This window comes from Mus caroli, unplaced genomic scaffold (genome assembly GCF_978045245.1).
Source record: "Mus caroli unplaced genomic scaffold, Mus_caroli_1 scaffold_15, whole genome shotgun sequence".
Taxonomy (NCBI): Eukaryota; Metazoa; Chordata; class Mammalia; order Rodentia; family Muridae; genus Mus; species Mus caroli.
Window position 1 is genome coordinate 36109901 of NW_028227270.1, and position 23304 is coordinate 36133204.

Here is a 23304-nt window from a genome sequence, read left to right on the forward strand (position 1 = left end):
CTTCACTTTTCCATGACAGGGTGTTTAGAAATTTAATCTTGTATGGTGGTGTGCAGGTAATACTTGATGGGAGTTTATGAATACAAGGCCATGCATGCCATAACTGGAAGACAGCAGCCTACAACAGTGCATCCTTTCATTCAGCTCTTACATTCATTCTAACCCTTTCACAGTGTTTCTTGAACTTGGGGTGGGAGATACCAAGTTTTAGCTGCAGTTTCAACAGATATTTATTTGTGTTGTGAGTCTCAGCAGTAACTGTAGAGCACTGTGAAAGAAGCTTCGTTGGCCAAAGCTGATATGATAGGAACACTAATCTCTGGGAATGAACACATTATTTAGAAGCAAATTTGTTTTGTTTCTAAGACAGGGTCTCATTCTGTAGCGCAGACTGTCCTGGTAGTGTATAGACCTGGCTCAACCTTGCTTGCACTCACAATAATTCACCTGTCTCTACATGCCAAGTGCTGATTTAGAGGAGTGTGCTACTGTGCTTGGTGAGGAGGAAATCTGCTTGTACATCATGTGCAGTCCACAAAATAGCAGCTGTAGCTTCTTCCTTGCTAGAGCATAAGACAGGTGCAGTCATGAACTTGGTCAGGTTTATAGAACCACATGTGAGTTTCCTCTTATGAACCAGTCCTCAGGTCCTTTTAGAAAATTGTTGGCTAACACTATCATAGTCTCATCCCAGTGAACATATCTTGCCTGTAGGTCGGGAATGTAGCACAGCAGGCACACAAACTGAAACTTGGTGACAGTTTTCCCAGCTACTTGCATAGCAATTTCTAGAACTGTTAGAGCCACATAGGAGAGAAGAAGCTTATAACTTTGTTTCCACTTCATTTCTCAGTGTTCCAGGTGTGGTGGTTTCAGAATACCATGTATTCCTCATGATCAATAATAATAAATGTGCTCGCTTATATTGTTTTGAAGGCTTTAAAAAATGAGCCCAACCCTAGCAGAGTATTTTTCTTCTAATAATCTGTGGCTTTGGAGAACAGCTTTATCCACCCACACAGGGTGCTTTCATTCAAGCTTTTTAAATTTTTATTTTAAATTATCTTACTGAGGATCACTTATATATTTAAAACATACTAAATATAAATAATATTGGGTTTCACTGTTACATTCCCATGCCTGCATTTACCATGGTTATGTCTACCTTTTCATGCATAGGAAAGGCTTTGGCCTTTATTAATTTTCATAGATAAATGATAGGTTTTACTCTACAACACAGTCATCTTTGTGGTGGTATCTAGCTGCTTTCAATTTTTTTCTGATTTTCATTTTTCTTTAAATAGTTTTAGATTTATCCTATTTTCAGTTTTTTTTTAACATGGTCTCTTAAAAATTGATCTTGTCTGCTTTTATTTCTCCTTCCCATCTGTTAATATGTACATATTTTACTTGTGGCTATTATATTTAGATTAATTTTTTAATATAGGAGAGATACTTGGAACTGTGGACACAACATATACACATAAAATATTGCAGTTATTCTGCCACTGAAGAACTATGAAAAGAATAAATCAAGGGGCAGGTTAACAAAATCTTGTTAGAAATCTATTACTTGGGAGCCTTAAAAATACTCATCCATTTAGTATACAGAATAAAAGTTTCAAATTCCAGAAATTAAATATTAGAAATTAATGGAACTTATTAATAACAGATCACACTTTTATTTATTACAAAAAATATTTAGTGGCTCTCCTAAACTTTGTGTTATACTATGTCATTTTACTTTTAGTTTCATCAGTAATATTTTCCAAATATATGGAGAAGTTGATGATACTTTTTAATCAAAGTCCTCTAATCCGTCCATGCCATAGAGACAACTGTACAGGGGGAATTAACTATTAGTTTTTCTTTTTCTTTTTTTTTTTATTAGATATTTTCTTTATTTCCATTTTAAATGTTATCCCCTTTCCTGGTTTTGCCCCCCCCCCAAAACGCCCTATCCTCTCCCTCCTCCCCCTGCTGACCAACTCACCCACTTCTGCTTACTGGCCCTGGCATTCCCCTACACTGGGGCATAGAGCCTGCACAGGACCAAGGGCCTCTCCTCCCACTGATGTCTGACAAGGCCATACTCTGCTACTCTGCTGGAGCCATGGGTCCTTCCATGTGTACTCTTTGGATGGTTGGTAGTTTAGTCCCTGGGAGCTCTGGGGGTACTGGTTAGTTCATATTGTTGTTATTCCTATGGGACTGCAAACCCCTTCAGCTCCTTGGGTCCTTTCTCTAGCTCCTTTATTGGGGACCCTGTGCTCAGTCCAATGGATGGCTGTGAGCATCCACTTCTATATTTGTTAGGCACTGGTAGAGCCTCTCAGGAGACAGCTATAACAGGCTTTTTTCAGAAGGTACTTGTTGTCATCCACAAAAGTGTCTGTGTTTGTTGATTTTATATGGGATGGATCCCCAGGTGGGGCAGTCTCTGGATTCCTTCAGTCTGCTCCATACTTTGTAACTATCTATGGGTATTTTGTTCCCTATCTAAGAAGGATCGAAGAAGTATCCACAATTTGGTCATCCTTCTTCTTTAGTTTCATCTAGTTTGTGAATTGTATCTTGGGCATTCCAAGCTTTAGGGCTAATATCCACTTATCAGCGAGTGCATACCATGAGTTTTCCATTTATTATCCTTGAAGGGCTGGATATGTCAAGAGATATTGTGTAAATTGGTTTTGTCATGGAATATCTTGGTTTCTTCATCTATGGTTATTGAGCATTTTACTGGCTATAGTAGTATGGGCTGGCATTTGTGTTCTCTTAGGGTCTGTATGAGATCTGCCCAGGATCTTCTTACTTTCCTAGTTTCTGGCAAGAAGTCTGGTGTAATTCTAATAGGTCTACCTTTATATGTTACTTGACCTTTTTCCTGAACTCCTTTTAATATTCTTTGTTTTGTGCATTTGGTGTTTTGATTATTATGTGATGGGAGGACTTTCTTTTCTGATTCCATTCCATTTGGTGTTCTGTAGGCTTCTTGTATGTTCATGGGTATCTCTTTCTTTAGGTTAGGGAAGTTTTCTTCTATAATTTTGTTGAAGATATTTACTGGCCCTTCAGGTTAGGAATTTTTGTACTCTTCTATACCTGTTATCCTTAGGCGTGGTCTTCTCATTGTGTCCTGGATTTTCTGGTTTTGAGCTAGGATTTTTTTGCATTTTGCATTTTCTTTGATTGTTGTATTTTCAATAGTATCTTCTGAGCCTGAGATTCTCTCTTCTATTTCTTGTATTCTGTTGGTGATGCTTGTATTTATTACTTCTGATCTCTTTCCTAGATTTTCTATCTCCAGAGTGGTCTCCCTTTGTGATTTCTTTACTGTTTCTCCTTCCATTTTTAGATCCTGGATGGTTTTGTTCAATTCCTTCACCTGTTTGGTTGTGTTTTCCTGTAATTCTTTAAGGGATTTTTGTGTTTCCTGTTTAAGGGTTTTTAGCTGTTTACCTGTGTTCTCCTGCATTTCTTTAAGGGAGTTATTTATGTCTGTCATATAATCCTCTATCAGCATCATGAGATACAATTTTAAATCCAAATCTTGCTTATCTGGTATGTTGTGGAATCTAGAACTTGCTGTGGTGGGAGAACTGGGTTTTGATGGTGCCAAGTTGTCTTGGTTTCTGTTGGTAAGAATCTTGGGTTTGCCTTTTGCCATCTGGTAATCTCTGGTGTTAGATGTTCTAGCTGTCTCTGGGTGAAGCTTGTTCCTCATGTGGGTCTGTAAGCCTGTGCCAGCACTCCTGGGAATCAGCTCTTTCCTGGAGGAACTTGTGTACAGAGGGCTCTGGAACTGTCCAAGCTCTGGGTGCCCAGCTGTTCCACTGTTCTTGACACCCGTATGCCCCTTTCCTTGCTGCCCAGCTCCAGCCAGTTAGCCAGTTATTAGAGAGAAAGTGGGTTCTCTTAGTCAGACCAGTGCACAGCAGGCTGTGGATCTGCCTCGGCTCAGAAGGATTGTGACCCAGCTGCTCCACTGTTCCTCTGTTCTGCTGGCTCCTGGCTGACCCTGCTTCACACAGTTTTTGGAGCGAAAGTGGCTATCTCACAACCGAGCCTGGGAGTGAAAACACTCCTGAAAGAATAGGTCTCTCCTGTCGGGACCAGTGTACAGGCTGTGGAACAGCCTCAGCTCGAGGGTGCAGATGGCAGAACGGGTACTTTTTCTTTTTATTCTTCAACTTCTATTTCTACTTAAGTATTCGTGTTTTTATTTTAATGATAATGAAATTTTATACAAAATCAAGTATATAAGTGAAGTGATTTAATGTAAAAAATTCTTAGTTTATCATTTGCTAAATAAACACCATTTCTGTTCTTCACTTTCATGTCTGAAGGATTGGTTTTTAACCCCCCAAAACAAACAAACCGAGATTGTCCTTATTTTCTCATGGAATGTCACTTTCTGAGTATGGAGCTCCATTCATGGTTGCTTGCATGTTTGATATATATGTGAACCAGAATCTTTAACTTATGTATTCCAACCTGTGAACCTGTATTTGTAACATTCATATTTTTCTATAATAATGTGACTATTATGAATAGATAATCCTTGGTAACAAGGATTATGTGTATTCTAAGAGATTTACACACTTATTTTATTTTAACAGTATTGGGGACATCATAGACCATTATCGGAAAGAACAAATTGTTGAAGGCTATTATCTTAAGGAACCTGTACCAATGCAGGTCAGCATTACTATTATTATTATTATTATTTTGCTTGAAATAATTGACATCATGTTTTCAAAATAATTTTTGTGATGGTTGTACAAGCATTCTTCTAAAACTACATAAAATTTAAAACTACTGATTGCTTAGATTCCTTTAGAAAATTAATTGTAAGGGAATTTATTAATTTTCAATTTTGTTAAGTCAGTAGATAATTAGTAAGTCCTTGTAATAATCATAGAAACTTTAAGGTGGTACTCTTTGAATGTTTCAAAAATGGTTATTATAAAACAAATGTATTATACAAGCAGTTAAATGTTAGTGATAGTATACTGTGTTAGTCTTGGAATGAATGTAGGTTTCAGCAGAAGGCTGAAGACTCATAACATATACACCTGTTTTTTAACTGGCAGTCCATTAGAAAATACAAATTTTTTTTTCTAATGAACAACCTGATCAGCTTGCACAATCAACCCTCCCCTCTATGTACCCTAAATACCAAGACATCAGCTAAAATGGAAACAAGCCAGTACTAGAATTAGTACTTCATGTTAAAGGCGCTAGAGGAAAAACAGCTGATGAGGTGGCTCAGTAGGTAAGGTACTGTGCTTTGAGCCTGAAAAACTGAGTTCAGTCCCAGGCACTCACTTAATGGAAGGATCCTCCGACCTCCACATGTACGCTGTGTTATGTGAGTAACTTGTTGCTCTTAAACAGACAACATAAATACAAACATTAAAAAATTCAAAATTGTAAAAATACTTCATTTTAGGTATTTTTCTATAATATAGTAATTAATTATTCCAACAATTTGGTCAAGTTAATCCTATAATCATGCCTATTTTACAAATAACAAAACTTAAACTAGAAAGGCTAAGTATATTTCTCAAGTCACTGAGTCATACTTGGTTGTTTCCCCCCTATTTACTATGTTGGTAACATCCTTCTTGCTCTGAACTCAAAATACGTTCAGAACCCAAACAACACAAAAAATGATTTATTTCTTTGTGTGTGCCTTTGTCCTTTATAGCATGTAAGAGTTAGACATTTAAAATGTGAGTTGGATCCAAGATGTTTAATATTTCAGAATAAATAATAAAAAATACCTTTGGTGGCAGACAGAAAACTATACTGGAATTTTAGTGTTACCCACATACCTATTTTTTTCTGACTTCATGTCATCTGTTTCCTGAATTCAGCTGTTTGGGGTTTGTTTTGTTTGTTGAGACAGGGTTACCTTGACTGTCCTGGACACTTGCTCTTTAGAACAGGCTGGCCTTGAGCTCACAGAGATCCTCCTGTTTCTGCTGGAGAGTTGGAATTAATCGCATATGCCAACAGAGCCTGGTCCTGTTGAAGACTTTTAAACATGTTAGGCTCTTTGCCTCCTTTGGATCTTTGAGCTAGGTTTTCCCTCAGACATCTACTTACCTTTTTTTTTTAAGTTATGCAAAGTTTACCCAAAAAAATAGCTTCATATGAGACTTACTTAGAGACAAGTACTTCTTTGCAAAGCAGTCTACATCTTTTACTGTATAATTTACTTGATATATTTACTGACTTTCTCTAATTAGAACATAGTGATCTGTAATGAGTGTAGATTGTTGAATTGAAGTGTTAAATGAAGTTTTCCTAGTCGTCGAATAATAGAATTGAAGTTTGGCTACAGCCTGTGTATTCTCAGTTTATCCACTAGTTTCAAGAAGGAAGGACTGTGTAAGTTGAGATTTTCTTGTTCAGAACTATGTAGAAAGTGGGTCAGAGTGAGGGACACATGCCTTGTTACCATTTAGTGATTTATTACAACCTACAAGTGAAGCTGTATTCTTACTAGCATCATTTATTAACTTGTAGGTCACTATATCTTAATTTAATATTTAATAAAGCTAGAGAGATAGTTCAGTTAGTACAGTGCTTATGATATAAACGTAAGAACAATTTGATTTCCAAGTGTCTACTTAAAAAAAAAAACCTGTATGCAGTAGAGTGCAACGATAATCCCAGCCCCAACTAAAGGTCGAGAGAGAAGGATCTTTAAAGCTCTCTGGCCTACCAGTCTTGCTGAATTGGCAAGATCTCTGTTGAGGGAGATACAGTGTCTCACAAAGTAAGGTGGAAAATGATTGGGAAAGGCCTTGTCCTCAGGCCTCCACATCTAGACACACCTACATACATAGAAACAGATAACACGTAAAAATTACCTTGAAGTCAAGAATGTGGTATTGGTGTGCCACATTCTACAGCTAATACAAAGACAATCACCATTGTTGAGTACAAGTTTGTATTAAACCAGGAAATTAGTCATTACTAATTATCATCTGTGGTTCACTAAAACCTTTTGTACAAAAACAGAAAACTGGGTTTGGGGGTGGGGTACCTGATGATATAACTAAGTAGTACAGCACTTGCCTCGTATTGCAGAATGCACTAGGTTCAAACTACAGTACTTCAAGTCAGCAGCAAAGTAAAAGAGATAATGGGTTGAATTTAGCATGTAAGACAGTTTGTCACCTTTATTGGAGGTAAGTAATGCTTCCGTTTCTTAACATTTTAGTACCTGGGCATAACTGCTGAATAAGGGAATGAAATAGCAGAATGTCTTAAAATAGAAAGGTGATCATGAAGATAACTTAATATTCTATATTTATAAGATGGTGAATAGACACACAAAGCCTCCCCACAGGCTAGATACTATAAAATAGTAATATTTCAGAAATAAAAGAACTTCTATAAAGAAATGTGAATACAACAATTTAGTTCTCTATACGTTAATACATTTGAAAATTAGTTTATTTGTGAAGGTCATGATTACTTTATATTTGTAAGGGTTATAATATGGTGCTTTAAAATGAAAAAAGATGTGAGGCTTTTTTGTTTCGGAAGTGGCTATCAAAGTGGTAAAACAAAAGAAAGCTATAAAGTAGTAGGAAGAAAAGTATTTTAAATCCGACAGTTTAGAAATACCAGGTGAAGACGTAAGGATGTGCTGTATCATGTGTGTGGTGAACTGAGGGTTAAGATGGGCATGTGTCCTGATTCAAGTGGGTAGTTTTCTAGTTGTACATGGTGTTTCTCAGAATTAAAGAACATTCACAAACATTACTTTGCTTTAATTTACATTGCCTCCTGACTTGCAAGTTAATTCTTGGACAAGTAGATCAAAACTGTATCATTTGCCATAAAATTTAACAACAAGCTGAATGAGGTTTAAAATAGCATTTAAGTACCCATGGAGCTAAAGGGGTCTGCAACCCTATAGGAGGAACAACAATATGAATTAACCAGTACCCCCAGAGCTCGTGTCTCTAGTTGTATATGTAGCAGAGGATGGCCTAGTTGGGCATCAATGGGAAGAGAGCCCCTTGGTCTTGTGAAGGTTCTATGCCCCAATACAGGGGGATGCCAAGGCCAGGAAGCTGGAGTAGGTGGGTTGGGGAGCAGGGCAGGGGGAAGAGATTGGGGACTTTTGGATAGGAAACTAGGAAAGGGGATAGCATTTGAAATATAAATGAAGAAAATATCTAATAAAAAAAAACAGCATTTGTCCATGAGACATTGTTCTTAAGAAATGATAAACCTTTTTGAGAATTTCTTTGGAAGACATATTTTGGTTTTAGTATTTTAGACATGTTTTAACCTTGTTTTTAATTAGTAATTTCATATATTTTCATAAATAATTTTAATGGTTTTTATAATTCAGGATCAAGGGCAAGTACTCAATGACACAGTGGATGGGAAGGAAATCTATAATACAATTCGTCGTAAAACAAAGGACGCTTTTTATAAAAATATTGTTAAGAAAGGTTATCTTCTGAAGAAGGGTAAGTAAACTCTTAAGACTAAGGATTTAATGTAGGATTTTAATATTATATATAAAACTTACTGCAAGACATCAGTTTTGTCATGGGTTATTAGTAACAAGTATTTGTTCAGAGCTTGTGCATAGAATGTTTGAAAATTAGGTTTAGTTAATTAAATCCATGTATCAAACCAGGGTTTTAGAACAAGCTTACATTTTTAAAAGTGTGCCATTAAATCTTGACTTAGTTTCAGGTTCTCACCTATGGATTCTTAAGAGAAAATCCTTGTGGCACGTGGACTTCACAGTACTAAACTTTTATTTATAAGTCTACCTCAGTTTTATATTAAGTTATTGAGGTAGATATTGGTGGTAAACCATGACTCTAAAACAAGAATTTTAAACATTATAATAATGAAATATCAAAAGATAAAGTTAAAATATTCTAATGAACTCTACTATTTATTAATTTATTAAACAAGCAATAATAACAAGTATTTTTTTCTACATGTTAGAGGCATTTTGTAATTATACATGGATTGATCTATTCTTTAAACTTAGAATGAAAATTGAAATGTATTTAATTTTGTATTCTGAAAATGTGATTTCATAGTTCCTAAGGAAAGATACTATTTTTTAACAGGTAAAGGAAAACGTTGGAAAAATTTATATTTTATCTTAGAAGGCAGTGATGCTCAACTTATTTATTTTGAAAGTGAAAAACGAGCTACAAAACCAAAAGGGCTAATAGATCTTAGTGTGTGTTCTGTCTATGTTGTCCATGACAGTCTCTTCGGCAGGTAAGACAGTGCTTTCCTTAACTTTTTTAATAATAAAAATAGTAGATATTTTCAAACCATTTTCAAATATGAAAAATGAAACCATTTTCAAAGAGCATAAAATTACCTAAACGTATTTACCGGTAATTTTTTTTTCTCAGCTTTTGTCTAAGCTGTATGTGCAATTTGATTCTTAGGTAGATATGGATGGAACGGCTTCTCAGTAGTAGAACTAGCTACTAAATATTTCATAAATTCACTTGACTTTGCTATTCTTTTTATTTTAAAACAAAACAGCATGCTGATAAGGATAAGAAATGCACACCAAAAATATTCACAATATAAAGCTAGGTTGGAACAAGGTGGCAGAAAAACCCCTTTCAAATCATTCTCTCTCCATATTCATTAAACAGACTATTCATGTACAAGTGTCTTTCCTAGAGCTCAAGAAATCAGAGGAAAACAGAATGTTTGGTTTTTAAATCACAAGAAAGATTCACTGAAGGAGACAGGATGGACATGTTACATCACTTTTTTCTCAGTTATAAGGAGTACAGCATAGGGAGAAGCGTTTCCAGTGTCAAAGGATGGAGGATAGGCCTTAGACTTTACCCAATTAAGGCTAAATTAAACCAAACATTTCCTGAAAATAAGCAATATGGGGCTGGTTTTGTCTGTAGATCTGAATTCAGATAAAACAATTTTATTTTAGAAAACAAAAAGAAACAAAACAAAAATGAAGGCTGTAATGAAATCCAAGGTGTTTTAGCCTCGTGTTTTTTGTTTTTGTATGAAGAAAAGGGATCAGACTCTGACTGTTTGATACAAGAGTTAAGAAGCATGCTCTGTAGGAAAAACTCTGTGGGAGTAACTCAAAGTCACATTTACTGAATAAGGAGTGAGTTTCTAACTATAGCACAAAACTGTCGTGTTCTGACAGTTGGAAAGCAGTAAATACACATTTAGCATCACTGTATCATCATCATTTATTGCTTCTAGTGTACAGCTGCTTGTAGAAATTGTTTATATACTTTAAATGTACCTTAGTTATAAATATTTAATGATGCCAGGTCTGAAACTTGATATGAAAAGTTATGTCTATGAAACGAAGCTCAAATTTTAATCTCTGCTCCTGAAATAGGCCAGTTTAGGGTCTACTTTTTATTGTATGTGCTGTTTTTGGAGAGTGACCAGGAAAACAGATCAGCAATTTTCTGTTTCTTATATTTTCTAGTTGTTTTTCATGAAACTCATACAGATGCTCCATCTACGACACAAGGAGTCAGTTGCTCATTCCCAGACTGAACAATAATGTGTCTTCATTAACCATTAGCACACTGCATTAAGAAGCATCTCTGAGTTCTTTAACCATATTATAGCTTTACTACCTTCCATCATTTTCACTGACACTTCAATCTTTTTCTCTCAGATATTTATTTATTTATTTATGCTAATGAGTCCTTTTCTGGATGCTTTGAAGGGTTTTCCTTTAACAAAACCAGAATAGGCCTATTGCTATATATTTTTTAAAAATTCTAATGATTATAGTTTCTTAAATGAAAGATCTGTTGTCTTTTCCCAGCTTTAGAAAAATACTTGTTGGCATGTTTTTGCAGTGCTTCTGCAAAATTTCTTCTAGGATCTGCATATTTCATGTCCCATGTTGCTAAATATATGGGTTTGTTTGTGTTTTACATCTACTCTTGGGATCTTTTCTTCAAGCTAGGGTACTTCCTTTTGATGCCTCACTTCGCTAATCTATTTATCTTCAGTTAAGTTCTCTGATTCATTTTATTGATCACATTTTAAGTTGAGAAGTTAAATTTTTTTATAGATCGAGTTCTTCATCTGTACTGGTTTTGTTTGTTCATTCGTTTTAAGATTTAAGTTTTACCTACTTGTAAACTGTATTTGGCTATTTGTCCTCTACTGTCCTTTTCCTTTTCACTTTTCATTTGTTTAGTTCTTATATCTGCTTATGTTTGCATGAATGACAGACTCCTTGTGTGAAAAGCTTTGAATGATGTTACTGCTTCCGGAAGGTATTGTTCTTACGCCCTATGGTGACCAAGTGAAGACTGAGTTCTGAAGTTGGGAAACTCAGCCTCACTTTGGTTTTGCCTTCTTATGTGACAATGTAGTCATTTTGAGGTGTCTAACACAAAAGTTTGTTCATTGAGGGGCCTAAGTTCCGTTTTCCTTCCCAATCATGGTGGAACATCTGGGGATTTTGGATAGCCTTTCAGTTGCTGCTTTCTGCTTAGCACATCAGCTTCATAGCTTTTGGCCGTTCCCACATATCACATGGAAAGGTTTGAAAAGAAACTGTATGGGGAATGTCAATCTCGTTTCATAGTGAGCTTATCCTTCAAATTTCGCAACGTGTGCTGTTCTTCATATCTTCACATGGTCATTTGTTATTACTGTACATTACCCAGTCTAGATAGATAGTTGTAATCACATTATATTTCAATTAGATTGCTATATATTTAAATTAGAAATTCTCAGTTCATAATTTTCCATTATTTTAGTATCTCCCCAAAGCATGATAAAAATCTTTGTCTACAGTACAAAGAAATGCTTACCAAGTTCTGAACACTTCCTTGTTAAACATTTTATTAAGCAATTTCAAGTTTATTTCATACTGGAGGAAGATATAAACAGACACTGTAGTCATTAAACTACAGAGCAAGTGGTGTAGCAGAGATGGTGTTTCTGATTTTATAGATGAAAAAAAAATCAACACTAAAATACTTGAAAATAGAAAATTATAATGCAAACAATTCAAACTCTAGTCTGTTTAGAGATAAGCATTAACATTTTTCAAGTAAGAACATTTCTTTTTACTTTCAGTGAATGCGCACAGTGTCTGTTTATTAATTTAGTGTAATTCTAGAAATTCTACTTAAACATTTTTATCACTTTTCTCTTTGTAATGAATATTAGTTTTGCACTTTATTTTAAATATTGAAATTTATACATGATATTTTAATTTGGCAGAACGAAATACCAACTTCTCTTAAATTAAAAATTATAACAGTCTTAAATTACACTTTGTGGCTTTTAAAAGTTGATGTAACTATTTTATAAGTTTCTAAATAATTTTTCTTCTTTTTTTTTTTTTCCTGTGTTGTGTGCATGTGTTCCAAGGCCAAACTGTTTTCAAATAGTAGTTCAGCACTTTAGTGAAGAACATTACATCTTTTACTTTGCAGGAGAAACTCCAGAACAAGCAGAGGTAAGATCACTTTTTCCTAAACTATTAATATCTTTGTATTAGCCTAATTTTCCTTATTAACTTGCATACAGAACTACCATAATACAGAATTATGAAAGCATGTCTAAAGTGTTAGCATTTTAGTAAATGAGTAACGCCATGTCAAAGTTTTTGTTAATAGTTTTTAGCATTTTTTTCTTTTTAATACACATAGACGACATACACACAGACACATGTACAGTGAAGTGTTATGAGGTATGAAAATTGCCCTTTAAAATTGACCATTAAATACTCTATGAATTCAGTTGAAACTAATCATTTCATTACATTTCCATAAGTCAGTATAATCTAAAAGAAAGCCAGTTAGTTGTAATATTTCAGAGTATTTAACTGTATTTTGTACAAATATGGCTGTTTTCTGAGGAAACTCTGAAAAATAAATTAGATCAAAAAATGAACGTAAGTGTCTGGGAATAGAACTTTATCTGCCAGGCCTAGATATGAACCAAATGACCATAATACTTTAGATCCTAAGTAGGCCCTTTGACTTAAAATTTTTGTTTTTTGTTTCACTCTGGTAGGACAGAAAGAAATTATAATGTAGTATATTTTGAGAGTAGGACTTGCAGAGTATGAATGGCAAATAATAAATATAAAAAAGATAATTTGATAATTGCATAAACTCATGTCTGTTTGTTTCTAATGCTTTGTTTCTGTTTTTGTTTTTTGTGAGCGTAGGATTGGATGAAAGGTCTGCAAGCATTTTGCAGTTTACGGAAAAGTAGCCCAGGGACATCTAATAAACGCCTTCGTCAGGTGAAACTTCATTTTGTCTGACTTGTAATAGTTAATTTTCTTTTTACTTTGCTGGTTTTTCTATGCATGCTATTTTTTCCTAACATTTCTCAAGAGTAGAAAGGTTTTAGTCTTTCAGGTATTTTATAGCTTTGCTGTAAATGGATATTTCTAGGAATCTTGTTGAGTTTAACGTACTATTTTATTGTAAGTATATAAAATAGTTGTTTCTTTAGGTAACTAAATACTCTTTGTATTATAAAACCTGGGTTTTGTCCCAAGGACATTTAATTGTATTTGTGATTTAAGTATTCAATATACTGAAATTGTCATATATATTTGTACATGTAAAATCAGAGCTAATATCGTGAATCCCTTTGATATGTCAATTACTCTGCTGTGTGGCTATGGATTGTTCCCAATCATTAACATATAGTCTTCTACATTTATGAAAAAGGAGAGGCTCCGAGACTGACTTGTAGGAGGTTTCATAACTGATGTGGAGAAAGCAATAGTAGATGGTCATGTCTGGCACCCAAACTGGTGATAAGATAGTTTCTTGGAATTACTGTCGTTTTTGAAATGTCAAAAGATAAAATTGGTGTCTTAGAATACCTTAACCATGAGACTCTTACTAGAATAGTGAAATCTTAATGTAAGCATATGGTTGCTTATACTGTATATTACATATAAGCATGTTTATTCCATTTGTAGTTTTCATTTGGATGATGGTAGTTGATTAGCAAAGCTTATGTTTTCTTTTAAATATTAAGGAAAAAAGTCTTTTATTTTTTAATTTAAAAGCCTCATATACAGGTCTTGAAATCTTGGATATGAATTTTTGTGTTCTCTTTAGGTCAGCAGCCTTGTTTTACATATTGAAGAAGCCCATAAACTACCAGTAAAACACTTTACTAATCCATATTGTAACATCTACTTGAATAGCGTCCAAGTAGCAAAAACTCATGCAAGGGAGGGGCAAAACCCAGTATGGTCAGAGGAGTTTGTCTTTGAGTAAGTCATATCTTGTCATATTCAATCAGTTTTTACAATCATAATTACATTTTCCTCCTACTGTTTATATATAAATTATCTGTTTAAGTTTCTATTGTTTTCTAGGTATTTTAATAGTATTTTCTCTTAGCTTCTTTCATATTTAAATTACTCAAAAACAATAACAAAATGCTTTCTGTATTTCCTAATTTTGTTTTAATGAATTATTAATGTTGTTTTAGATCTAACACACTGAACTTTTAAAAAATAAATAAGGTAGTTTGATACTAGAACATTTTTCTAATTTTTTTTCCTCGCTTCTTTAGTGATCTTCCTCCTGACATCAATAGATTTGAAATCACACTTAGTAATAAAACAAAGAAAAGCAAAGATCCAGATATCTGTAAGTTGAATATGAAGTTTTCTAAAGTAATAAAAGCATATTGTATATATTTTTAGAATTTATAATGTGTCAAAATGGAAGTGAAAAACATGCTATATAATAGTTTGCGTCTAAATATTGTTCTGAAGAGACTGTGAAGGAGAGTAAAAACAAAATGACTAAAGTGTATGTAAGTCCTTACAACTTAAAATATACAAATACCCACTTTCCTGTTCCCAAAGAACAAGATGAGAAAATGGTAGTGGTGATTACTTTTTTATTCTCTTTACTTTTTTAGTGTTCCTCATTTCCTACACCTCACATAGTAAAGGTACTGTTAATACTAGAGCTGTAACTCAGTGGTAGAGTATTTGTCTAGCTTGACGAGGATTAAAACCTAAACCTGCAAAGATGAAGAAAAAAAAAAAAACATACACAGAAAATTTAGGTGCTTAATAGCAGATGCTCCGATCCTATTCTAAGCAGTACATTTCTTCCCACATTATTGATAGAATAGATAGATGACAGTGTGATCTAACGATTCACATCAGGGTGACTTAGGTTTATGTCTTCTTACAATTCAGGGTTTTAGGGTAAACAGTAATATGACAGATCAAATGACATGTACCTCTCTGAATAAAATGTTTAGTCTATAATTGCATACCTTTTTAAAAAAATGTGTTTCTCCATTACTTATATGATAACATTGCAGTAATGGCACAGAAAAATGTCATACTTTCTATTTGGATGTGGTCTTCATTCCTCTCCCTTGATAACTCACTAGCTAACTCAACACACTTTTCTGTTTGGAAGAGACTTTTAACTCTCCTAGGCTGATTTACTTATCCTTATGTCCAAAAGTACTATTCACTGTTGCAGCACTTGAACTGCATCCTCTTTGATAACTTAAGACGTTTTGCATACATGTCATTCATTAAGTCTTAATCATTTCTCAATCCCATGTTCCCATTCTACAACAAAATGCCACATAACAGGCCTTCAGTAAATGAAGAAAAAAAAGTTAAGTGTTGACTTTGTGAAAGTGTTGAAAACCTGCTTAATGGACAGCATTTAAAACTAGAGAAAAGGATTATCAAGAAAAGTTTATTATATGACTGTAGTGGTTTTCTAATACAGTAATTTGTTTTTTTCGTTGTAGTATTTATGCGTTGCCAGTTGAGCAGGTTACAGAAAGGACATGCAACAGATGAATGGTTTCTGCTAAGTTCCCATATACCACTAAAAGGTATTGAACCAGGATCTTTGCGTGTTCGAGCACGATATTCCATGGAAAAAATCATGCCAGAAGAAGAGTACAGTGAATTTAAAGAGGTATTGTTTACTAGTTTAATCATTTTTAATGATACTAAACAGAAATATTTACTATTTAATAAAAATCCATTAAGTTAAATAGTAACACCCTATATTAATGGCAGAGAAGTAGCCAGATGTAAAAAACACATACTGTGATTTTGATCTTAATGAGACTAGGAACATAAAGTCAATTTTTAACAATTGTATTCAATAGATATGTTTTTCAATTATATTTTCCCTTGGTCTTGTTGTGTACTTTCAGCAGTCTTTACTTATGTCACTTTTAGCTTATACTGCAAAAGGAACTTCATGTCGTCTATGCCTTATCACATGTATGTGGACAAGACCGAACACTACTGGCCAGCATCCTACTAAAGATATTTCTTCATGAAAAGCTTGAATCATTGTTGTTATGCACACTAAATGACAGAGAGATAAGTATGGAAGGTAATATATGTGTGATCAACAGTGGAGTAATATTTATCATATTACCTGAGTTTGTACTTAGTAACTCATGAGTAGAAGTCATAAAATACTAGTGTATTTTATTTCTATATTCTATATCAGTTCCAAGGCCACTGTAACATATTACTATGTTTTTCACAGATTCCTAATCTATTTTCTCCCAGCACTTTGATTTGGTGACAATCCTTGCCTTCTTTAACCATAAAAATTACAAAAATTAATTTGTCAAGGAGTAGATAAAGTGGTACATATTTTTCTATATCTGGTGACATTTGTAAAAGAAAGCATTTAATTGGGGCCTTGCTTGCAGTTTCAGAGATTTAATATTTTATCATTATGACAGTATTAAGCATGGTTAGCATGTAGGCAAACACTGTAGCAGTAGCCAAGAGCTATATCCTGATCTGAAGGCACAGAGAGAGACTCTAGGCTTAGTATGGGCTTTTGAAACCTCAAGCCCATCTCTAGTGACAACACTTCCTCCATAAGGGCAAACTTCCTAATCCTTCTAATCTTTTCAAATAGTGTCACCCCCGGTAAATAAGCATTCAAATATTTGAGCCTACGAGGACCATTCTTACTCAAACCACCACAGAGATGAAGTAATTTATTTTTGGTATGAAATCAGTAGAAAGTTTGTGTTTATCACAAACTGGTGTTCAACACACTGGAGAACTATTTTAAATCTTTTCATATGAACATGATGGTGTTTTTTTCTTCTCACTTATCATAGTCATGATTTAATTCACTCTTGAGATCAGATGAATTAATGCATGTTAACCCTAACATATGTATGTAAAAAGCACATTACTAAAGAAAATTAATTTCCAGAGTAGTTATATTAGTACATTTCTGTAAATACAATGAAACATCCATTTTTGTGTAGATGAAGCCACTACCCTATTTCGAGCTACAACACTTGCAAGTACCTTGATGGAGCAGTATATGAAAGCTACTGCCACACAATTTGTTCATCATGCTTTGAAAGACTCCATTTTAAAGATTATGGAAAGCAAGCAATCATGTGAGGTAAGAATTTATAGTTTTATTCTTTGCAGCAAATAGCATATTTTAATGAGAACTTTAAAAAAAATTACATCTTTAGGAAAGTACATCATTTCTGAAATTTATCAGTACAATTGTGTTCTCTAATATATAATCCACCTCTCCTTGAGCACATACAAAGCTCTTTGAGCATTTCTTTTATTATATTAATGACCAAGCATACTTCACTTTGAGAAAATGTGTATAACGACAATTGAACAATGTTGAGTATCTGTTATTGGAAAAAAAAGAAGTATTTTAAAACATTTGGATGATTTCATATATACAATAAAGTATCCTGGGAATGGAACCTAAGTCTTATGACTGAAGTTAATTTTACATGAATTCTTGGAGGCTTGTGTTATGGTTTGCACATCGTGTGAAGTTGGATATGGAATTTCCCACATGGATAATGCCATGTCAGCAGCCAAAGTCAAACTTCAAGAGGGCTTACCTTGAGTAATATGTTGTAACATCTTCTCCCTAGAGGTATTTCTGGGTTATTTTATAAAAGATGAAATAATCTTTTAAAGATGATTAAGGTTGCACTGTGAGCTTATAGGCAGCCCATACCATTGAGTAGAGTCACTCGTACATGACTGTTCTACTTCATGAATGCTACAGAGCAATTTCAAAGAAAGACAGTATACATTTTTAGGCTTGATATAGTGTCAATAAAATAAGGGAATTCTTTTCAACACTTGGAGCTGTAAAATGTTAATTCTGCCACAACAAAATGAGTGACTTAAGTTGAGGGTAATCCCATAATTACCCTTACTATGAAAGCTGACATAGCTTTCATATTTGTAGATAAATCTAGCAGACCAGAAGAGTTGGATGGTGGGGAAGAGGGTTGTACCTGAAGGGTCATGGTTTTACTTAATATATTGTGATTATTTTTCTTAGCCACTAAGTTGTACCTCATTAAAAACAGCTTTTCTTCTTATATAAATGGAACTGAGTAGTGCATATTCAGTTGAGAAACTAATTTTAGCAAACTTACTGCATTTGTATATGTGGAACAGGTAACAGCTTTGAAAACAACTGCTCATTTACCACAATTTACTTGAAAGTCAATCATCACAAAAAATAAATTTGTATTTCTCTTAGTTAAGTCCGTCAAAGTTAGAAAAAAATGAAGATGTGAACACTAATTTAGCACACCTATTGAGCATACTTTCAGAGCTTGTGGAGAAAATATTCATGGCTTCAGAAATACTTCCACCGTAAGTTGTCAAATTTTCGTTTTGTCTTTTAATGAATGACTTTTATTATCTTGGCATTATACTCAGACTTTTAGTCCTTAAAAAAGATGGATTATATTTAAGGAAAAGACAGTAAAAGAATGAGTAAAATAACTTAGAAGCTAGATAAAATTACAGGCATTGTGGCACATGTCTGTAATCCCAGTATTGGAGAGGTTGGGGCAAGAAGAGCATGAGTTTAGGCCAGCCTAAAAACATGTATTTACAAATTAGATTGTATGTTTTTGTGGACCAAGTAAGTCTGGCTTATATTTTAGCTTAAGGAGTGATTGACATGTCTCAAATCTGGGGACAGTATCTGGAAATTTAGTGGTTACTTCTTGCCTAACATTAGATTTCCAGCAAACAAAGAAGTTTAAATCTATTCTCATTTCTAATAACTTGTTTCATACTTTTCATTAACACAGAATTTACAACGCATTGAGCTAAGCATACTCGATTATGTTTCTACATACATCATTGAATGTTTTTCTCATTACTTTTGACAAAACCTTTTTTAGATGAGAAAGCCAAATGCATTAAAATATGGTATACAGTTTGGGTAAATTAAAATTTTAGTTGCTACTAGATTATGATGATGCTTACTTTCTGTATTGAGACATTTATGTTATTTTGGCAGGACACTGAGATATATCTATGGGTGTTTACAGAAATCAGTTCAGCATAAGTGGCCTACAAATAACACCATGAGAACAAGAGTCGTTAGGTAAGAGTCACTTCTTCATTTGTCATAGACATTGTATAGAATACACACTGATTTGTTTATGTAGGCAAAAATACAGAAACTTGTTGCTTGGAAAATACAGTAATTGAACCATCTGGATTTTAATTCATTTGTAGCATGTAGATCTCCAGCCTTGCCGTGTAATTCTGAAGCTTTGATTCAGTCTGCTCATAGTACATTAAGGACTGCTTTGGCATTCATTATCACTACCCAGTGAGGAAGCAGAGCTACAGAGATTACACTGTTTGCTTAAGTTATAAACTTAATTTCTAAAACCATCTAAAAATCTTGTTCAAACATTTTGGTAAGCATATCTCAGCTAGTACACAGTGACTAGAAATTTAATAGAAATACATCAAATACAGCAGTTTTCTAGTAATTATGGAAAATACACAGTACAGGTACAAATGTAAAATGAGTTTTAAAGACCTGTTTCTAATGTAAATTCTGTCAAGAGAATTCTACTTTTCTTACAGACAGAATGTCTAATAGTGCCCTAAGGGCACAGCTCAGTGGTGGAGTACTAGCTTAACACTAAGAGGTCCTGGACTTGATTCCTACCACTGAATAAAACAGCCGACCAAAACTCGTCAAGTAGCTGTGCCAAAACATAATGAAGAATTGTAGGAATGAAGAAAATGAAAAGCACAGTATTTCAGCAGCTGTGTGTGATGTACAATAAACTGTTCTCTGCTTTAAATACGTGTAACTGTTAAACTAATACAGCAGGGAGTCCTCTGGTTGGATTAACAATGACAGTGTACTTTAGAGGCTTTTGTGCCTGAGGTGAATTCTCTTCCTAGTCATCTTTAAATTGTGTAGTACCCATGTATTATTCAATTTAAAATCACCTTAAAATTTTAAAAATATTTTTTTCACTGAGATTTAGGTTTTTAGTTCCCAGATGCTACTAAAGTATCAAAATGTTTCAGAAAACCTTATGCAGGAACCTTCTTCACTATGGGGGAAATCATAATGTGAAGAGTTATTAATTGTTGTAAGTAATCTGTAGAAGGAGCATAAAAACTATGGGGAACCATGTATTCTTTAAGAAGTGAAATTGATCTTACATGACAACATATACAGAGTGGGATATCTATTGAAGCTTACATTAACTGCAGTTCTCAAAGTAAGACTGATGTCAGCCATAGCTGCTGTTGATAAGCCATGATAAGTTCTGTTATTTTGGAATTTAACAACTTTTAAAGAAAACTTTAAAATTTGTAGTATCAGCCAGGTGGTGGTGGCACACGCCTTTAATCCCAGCACTTAGGAGGCAGAGGCAGGTGGATTTCTGAGTTCGAGGCCAGCCTGGTCTACAAAGTGAGTTCCAGGACAGCCAGGGCTATACAGAAAAACCCTGTCACGAAAAACCAAAAAAAAAAAAAAAATGTAGTATCATTGAAAGCCTTTGAGTGTTTACTGAATACATTTTCATTGGTTCAGGTGTCACTTATAATGACAATGTATTAAACTGTTTATATAAGTTGTGAGCAGTTTTGATATGACCAACTTATTTTACTCTCATGGACTTTTTTGTTTGTTTAAATAAACTTTAAAAGACAGACAAGAGAGTGGATGATTTGAAACCTTACAGAATGTATCTATAAAAGGCTTATTTCACTCTTCATAATTTTACAGCAAATCTCAATGTTTTTAATAAACTGCTTCCTCTAGTAGAAAATGAATTACTAATCTACTATAAACAGGTAAGAGGTTTATGCGAAAATTTTCCAAAGTTAGTCTGTAAGTTTGCTTTATAAGTTTCTTAATAACTTCATTTAGGCTTCCCTATGTTGAGAGTAAATGTTATGGTTCTAAGTTTAAGTTTTTTGTTTATAATGTAAGTTTTCTAAAAAGAATTTTTTTTCCTTCAATTAGTGGTTTTGTTTTTCTACGCCTTATCTGCCCTGCTATCCTGAATCCACGGATGTTTAATATCATCTCAGGTACCTTTTAATATATCTTCAAATGAGAAAAAAAATCAGTATTTTCATATTTGATAAAAATACTTGCCTTTTAAATCAAATTAAAAAATTCAAGATACAAATAAAACACTCTTCCCTGCTTTGTCTTTTAGTATCTAAGATTTTTCTGACCTGTGACTCATTTTTTTATTTTAAAAAGTCTACATTGTAGTCACTTGAGCACATATATATATATATATGTGGGGGGGGGCATTTGCTTGTTATGGAGCATGTGTAGGGGTCAGAGGTCAGCTCTTGGGAGATGACTGTCTCTTTTCACCATTTGAATGCCTAGGATTGAAATCAGGACATCAAACTTGGTGGCAAGCACATTTACCACTCTTGCTGGCCTGCTGGCTCTGACAAGTGTTTGTAGGAGATTAGGAAGGACTCTTGTGTCCTTTGTCTACATCAGGTTACTGTAAGGTAAACTTTCTGCTAAGATCAGGTTAAAAATCTATGTGCAGCCACATTAGCAATCTGTGAACACTTACAAAGATAGCCCAAGATTCTTTTTAATAAGTTTGACTCCATTTTGCTTTTCACTCACTGTCCACAGGAAAAAATTTTAAGATTTGTAAGCTTAAGAAAAAGTATTGATGTTCATTACTCTGATGTTGTAATGAGTCCATTAACAAGAATAGAAGGAAACAGTCATTTTATGCTAATACTTTGAACCTCAAATCTGTATTAAAATTTATTTGAGGTGGAACTTCATTCTGGAATTCTGTAAACACAGAACTTAGGAGGCTAAGGTACAAAAAAACCCAAGGCAAACCTGGGCTTTGTAGCCAGACTATGTCACTAAATACAGTGGTAATGTATCTACAATGCCCATATGCATGAATGGTGAGTCTAAGAGTCCCCTTGATCTTAAAATCAAAAGGAAGACCATATATTTTTTCAATATTATTATGTTTATACTCACATTCCTGCAATTTTTATTAATACTAAGGTGATTGAAATCATGCATATTAAGAATAAAAGACTGGGTGTAATGGTTCAGTGTTTAAGAACATACATGCTCTTACAGAGAACCTGAATTCACTTCCGAACACCCATGGCAGGTGGCTCACAACCACTTATGACTCCATCTCCAAGGGATCAGACACTGGTCTTGGTTCTGTGGGTAGCTGCACTCATTTGTACATACCCACACCAAAGTACACATAACTTTTTAAAAATTAAAAGGATTAGAATTTTTTGAGCGCTCTATCTAAACATTGGCCTTAAACTGGCACTTAAATACAAAACAGTGAGTCAAAATGTTAATAGTTGCTGGCTGAGAATGTAACTAAGCTGGTGGAACTAAGCTGGCAGAGTATACATGAGGCCCTGGGTTCAACCCCTTGTACCTGATAAAACTCAGGTAAGAAAATAGCAATGAGATCAGAAACTCAAGGTTGTCCATGGACATGGGTGGTGCCTTAATTGTCAGTTTCTGTTTGGTAGCTACAAATACTTTTCATTTACATTCCATTTTCTCTGTTCTACAAGGAACTATTTCATGAACTCAAAAACTGATGTATAAAGTGAACTAGTAGCCTGCAAATAATGTTGGGAACAGGGAATTGCTAAGATTGCAAAATGCTCCCCTATGTGGGTTGAATTAGCTTTGGGCACTGTCTGAAAGTTTTTAGAGTGAGAGTCTTCTTAGCAATAAAGCAGCTTTTTGAAGTATTCTGAAATATCAGCCAGTTGGAAATTACTCAAGTTTAGTTTCCTTTTCACAAAACAAGAAGCACTGATAAGTAAGTTCAATTTTCCCTTTTAATTCAAGTTCTTTTGAATTAAGTGATATATTTTCAAGGACTATTGTGAGTATATTCTGAATGAAGGATTGTTGGCACTTTTAATATTTCTTTAGTGTTAATACTAAG

The 23304-nt window shown here is 34.1% G+C and overlaps 1 protein-coding gene across 1 annotated transcript in view; it reads left to right on the forward strand.

Annotated features, from left to right (window-relative positions):
- Window positions 1-23304, forward strand: part of Rasa1 (RAS p21 protein activator 1) — a 79709-nt gene that overhangs the window by 50747 nt on the left and 5658 nt on the right. The window contains exons 9-21 of the mRNA XM_021180504.3: window positions 4620-4698; window positions 8381-8501; window positions 9123-9279; window positions 12409-12496; window positions 13214-13291; window positions 14127-14284; window positions 14590-14666; window positions 15805-15977; window positions 16247-16406; window positions 17311-17453; window positions 18579-18694; window positions 19353-19439; window positions 21339-21406. Coding sequence (XP_021036163.1) covers window positions 4620-4698; window positions 8381-8501; window positions 9123-9279; window positions 12409-12496; window positions 13214-13291; window positions 14127-14284; window positions 14590-14666; window positions 15805-15977; window positions 16247-16406; window positions 17311-17453; window positions 18579-18694; window positions 19353-19439; window positions 21339-21406 — 1505 coding nt within the window. The remainder of the gene's footprint in view (window positions 1-4619; window positions 4699-8380; window positions 8502-9122; window positions 9280-12408; window positions 12497-13213; window positions 13292-14126; window positions 14285-14589; window positions 14667-15804; window positions 15978-16246; window positions 16407-17310; window positions 17454-18578; window positions 18695-19352; window positions 19440-21338; window positions 21407-23304) is intronic.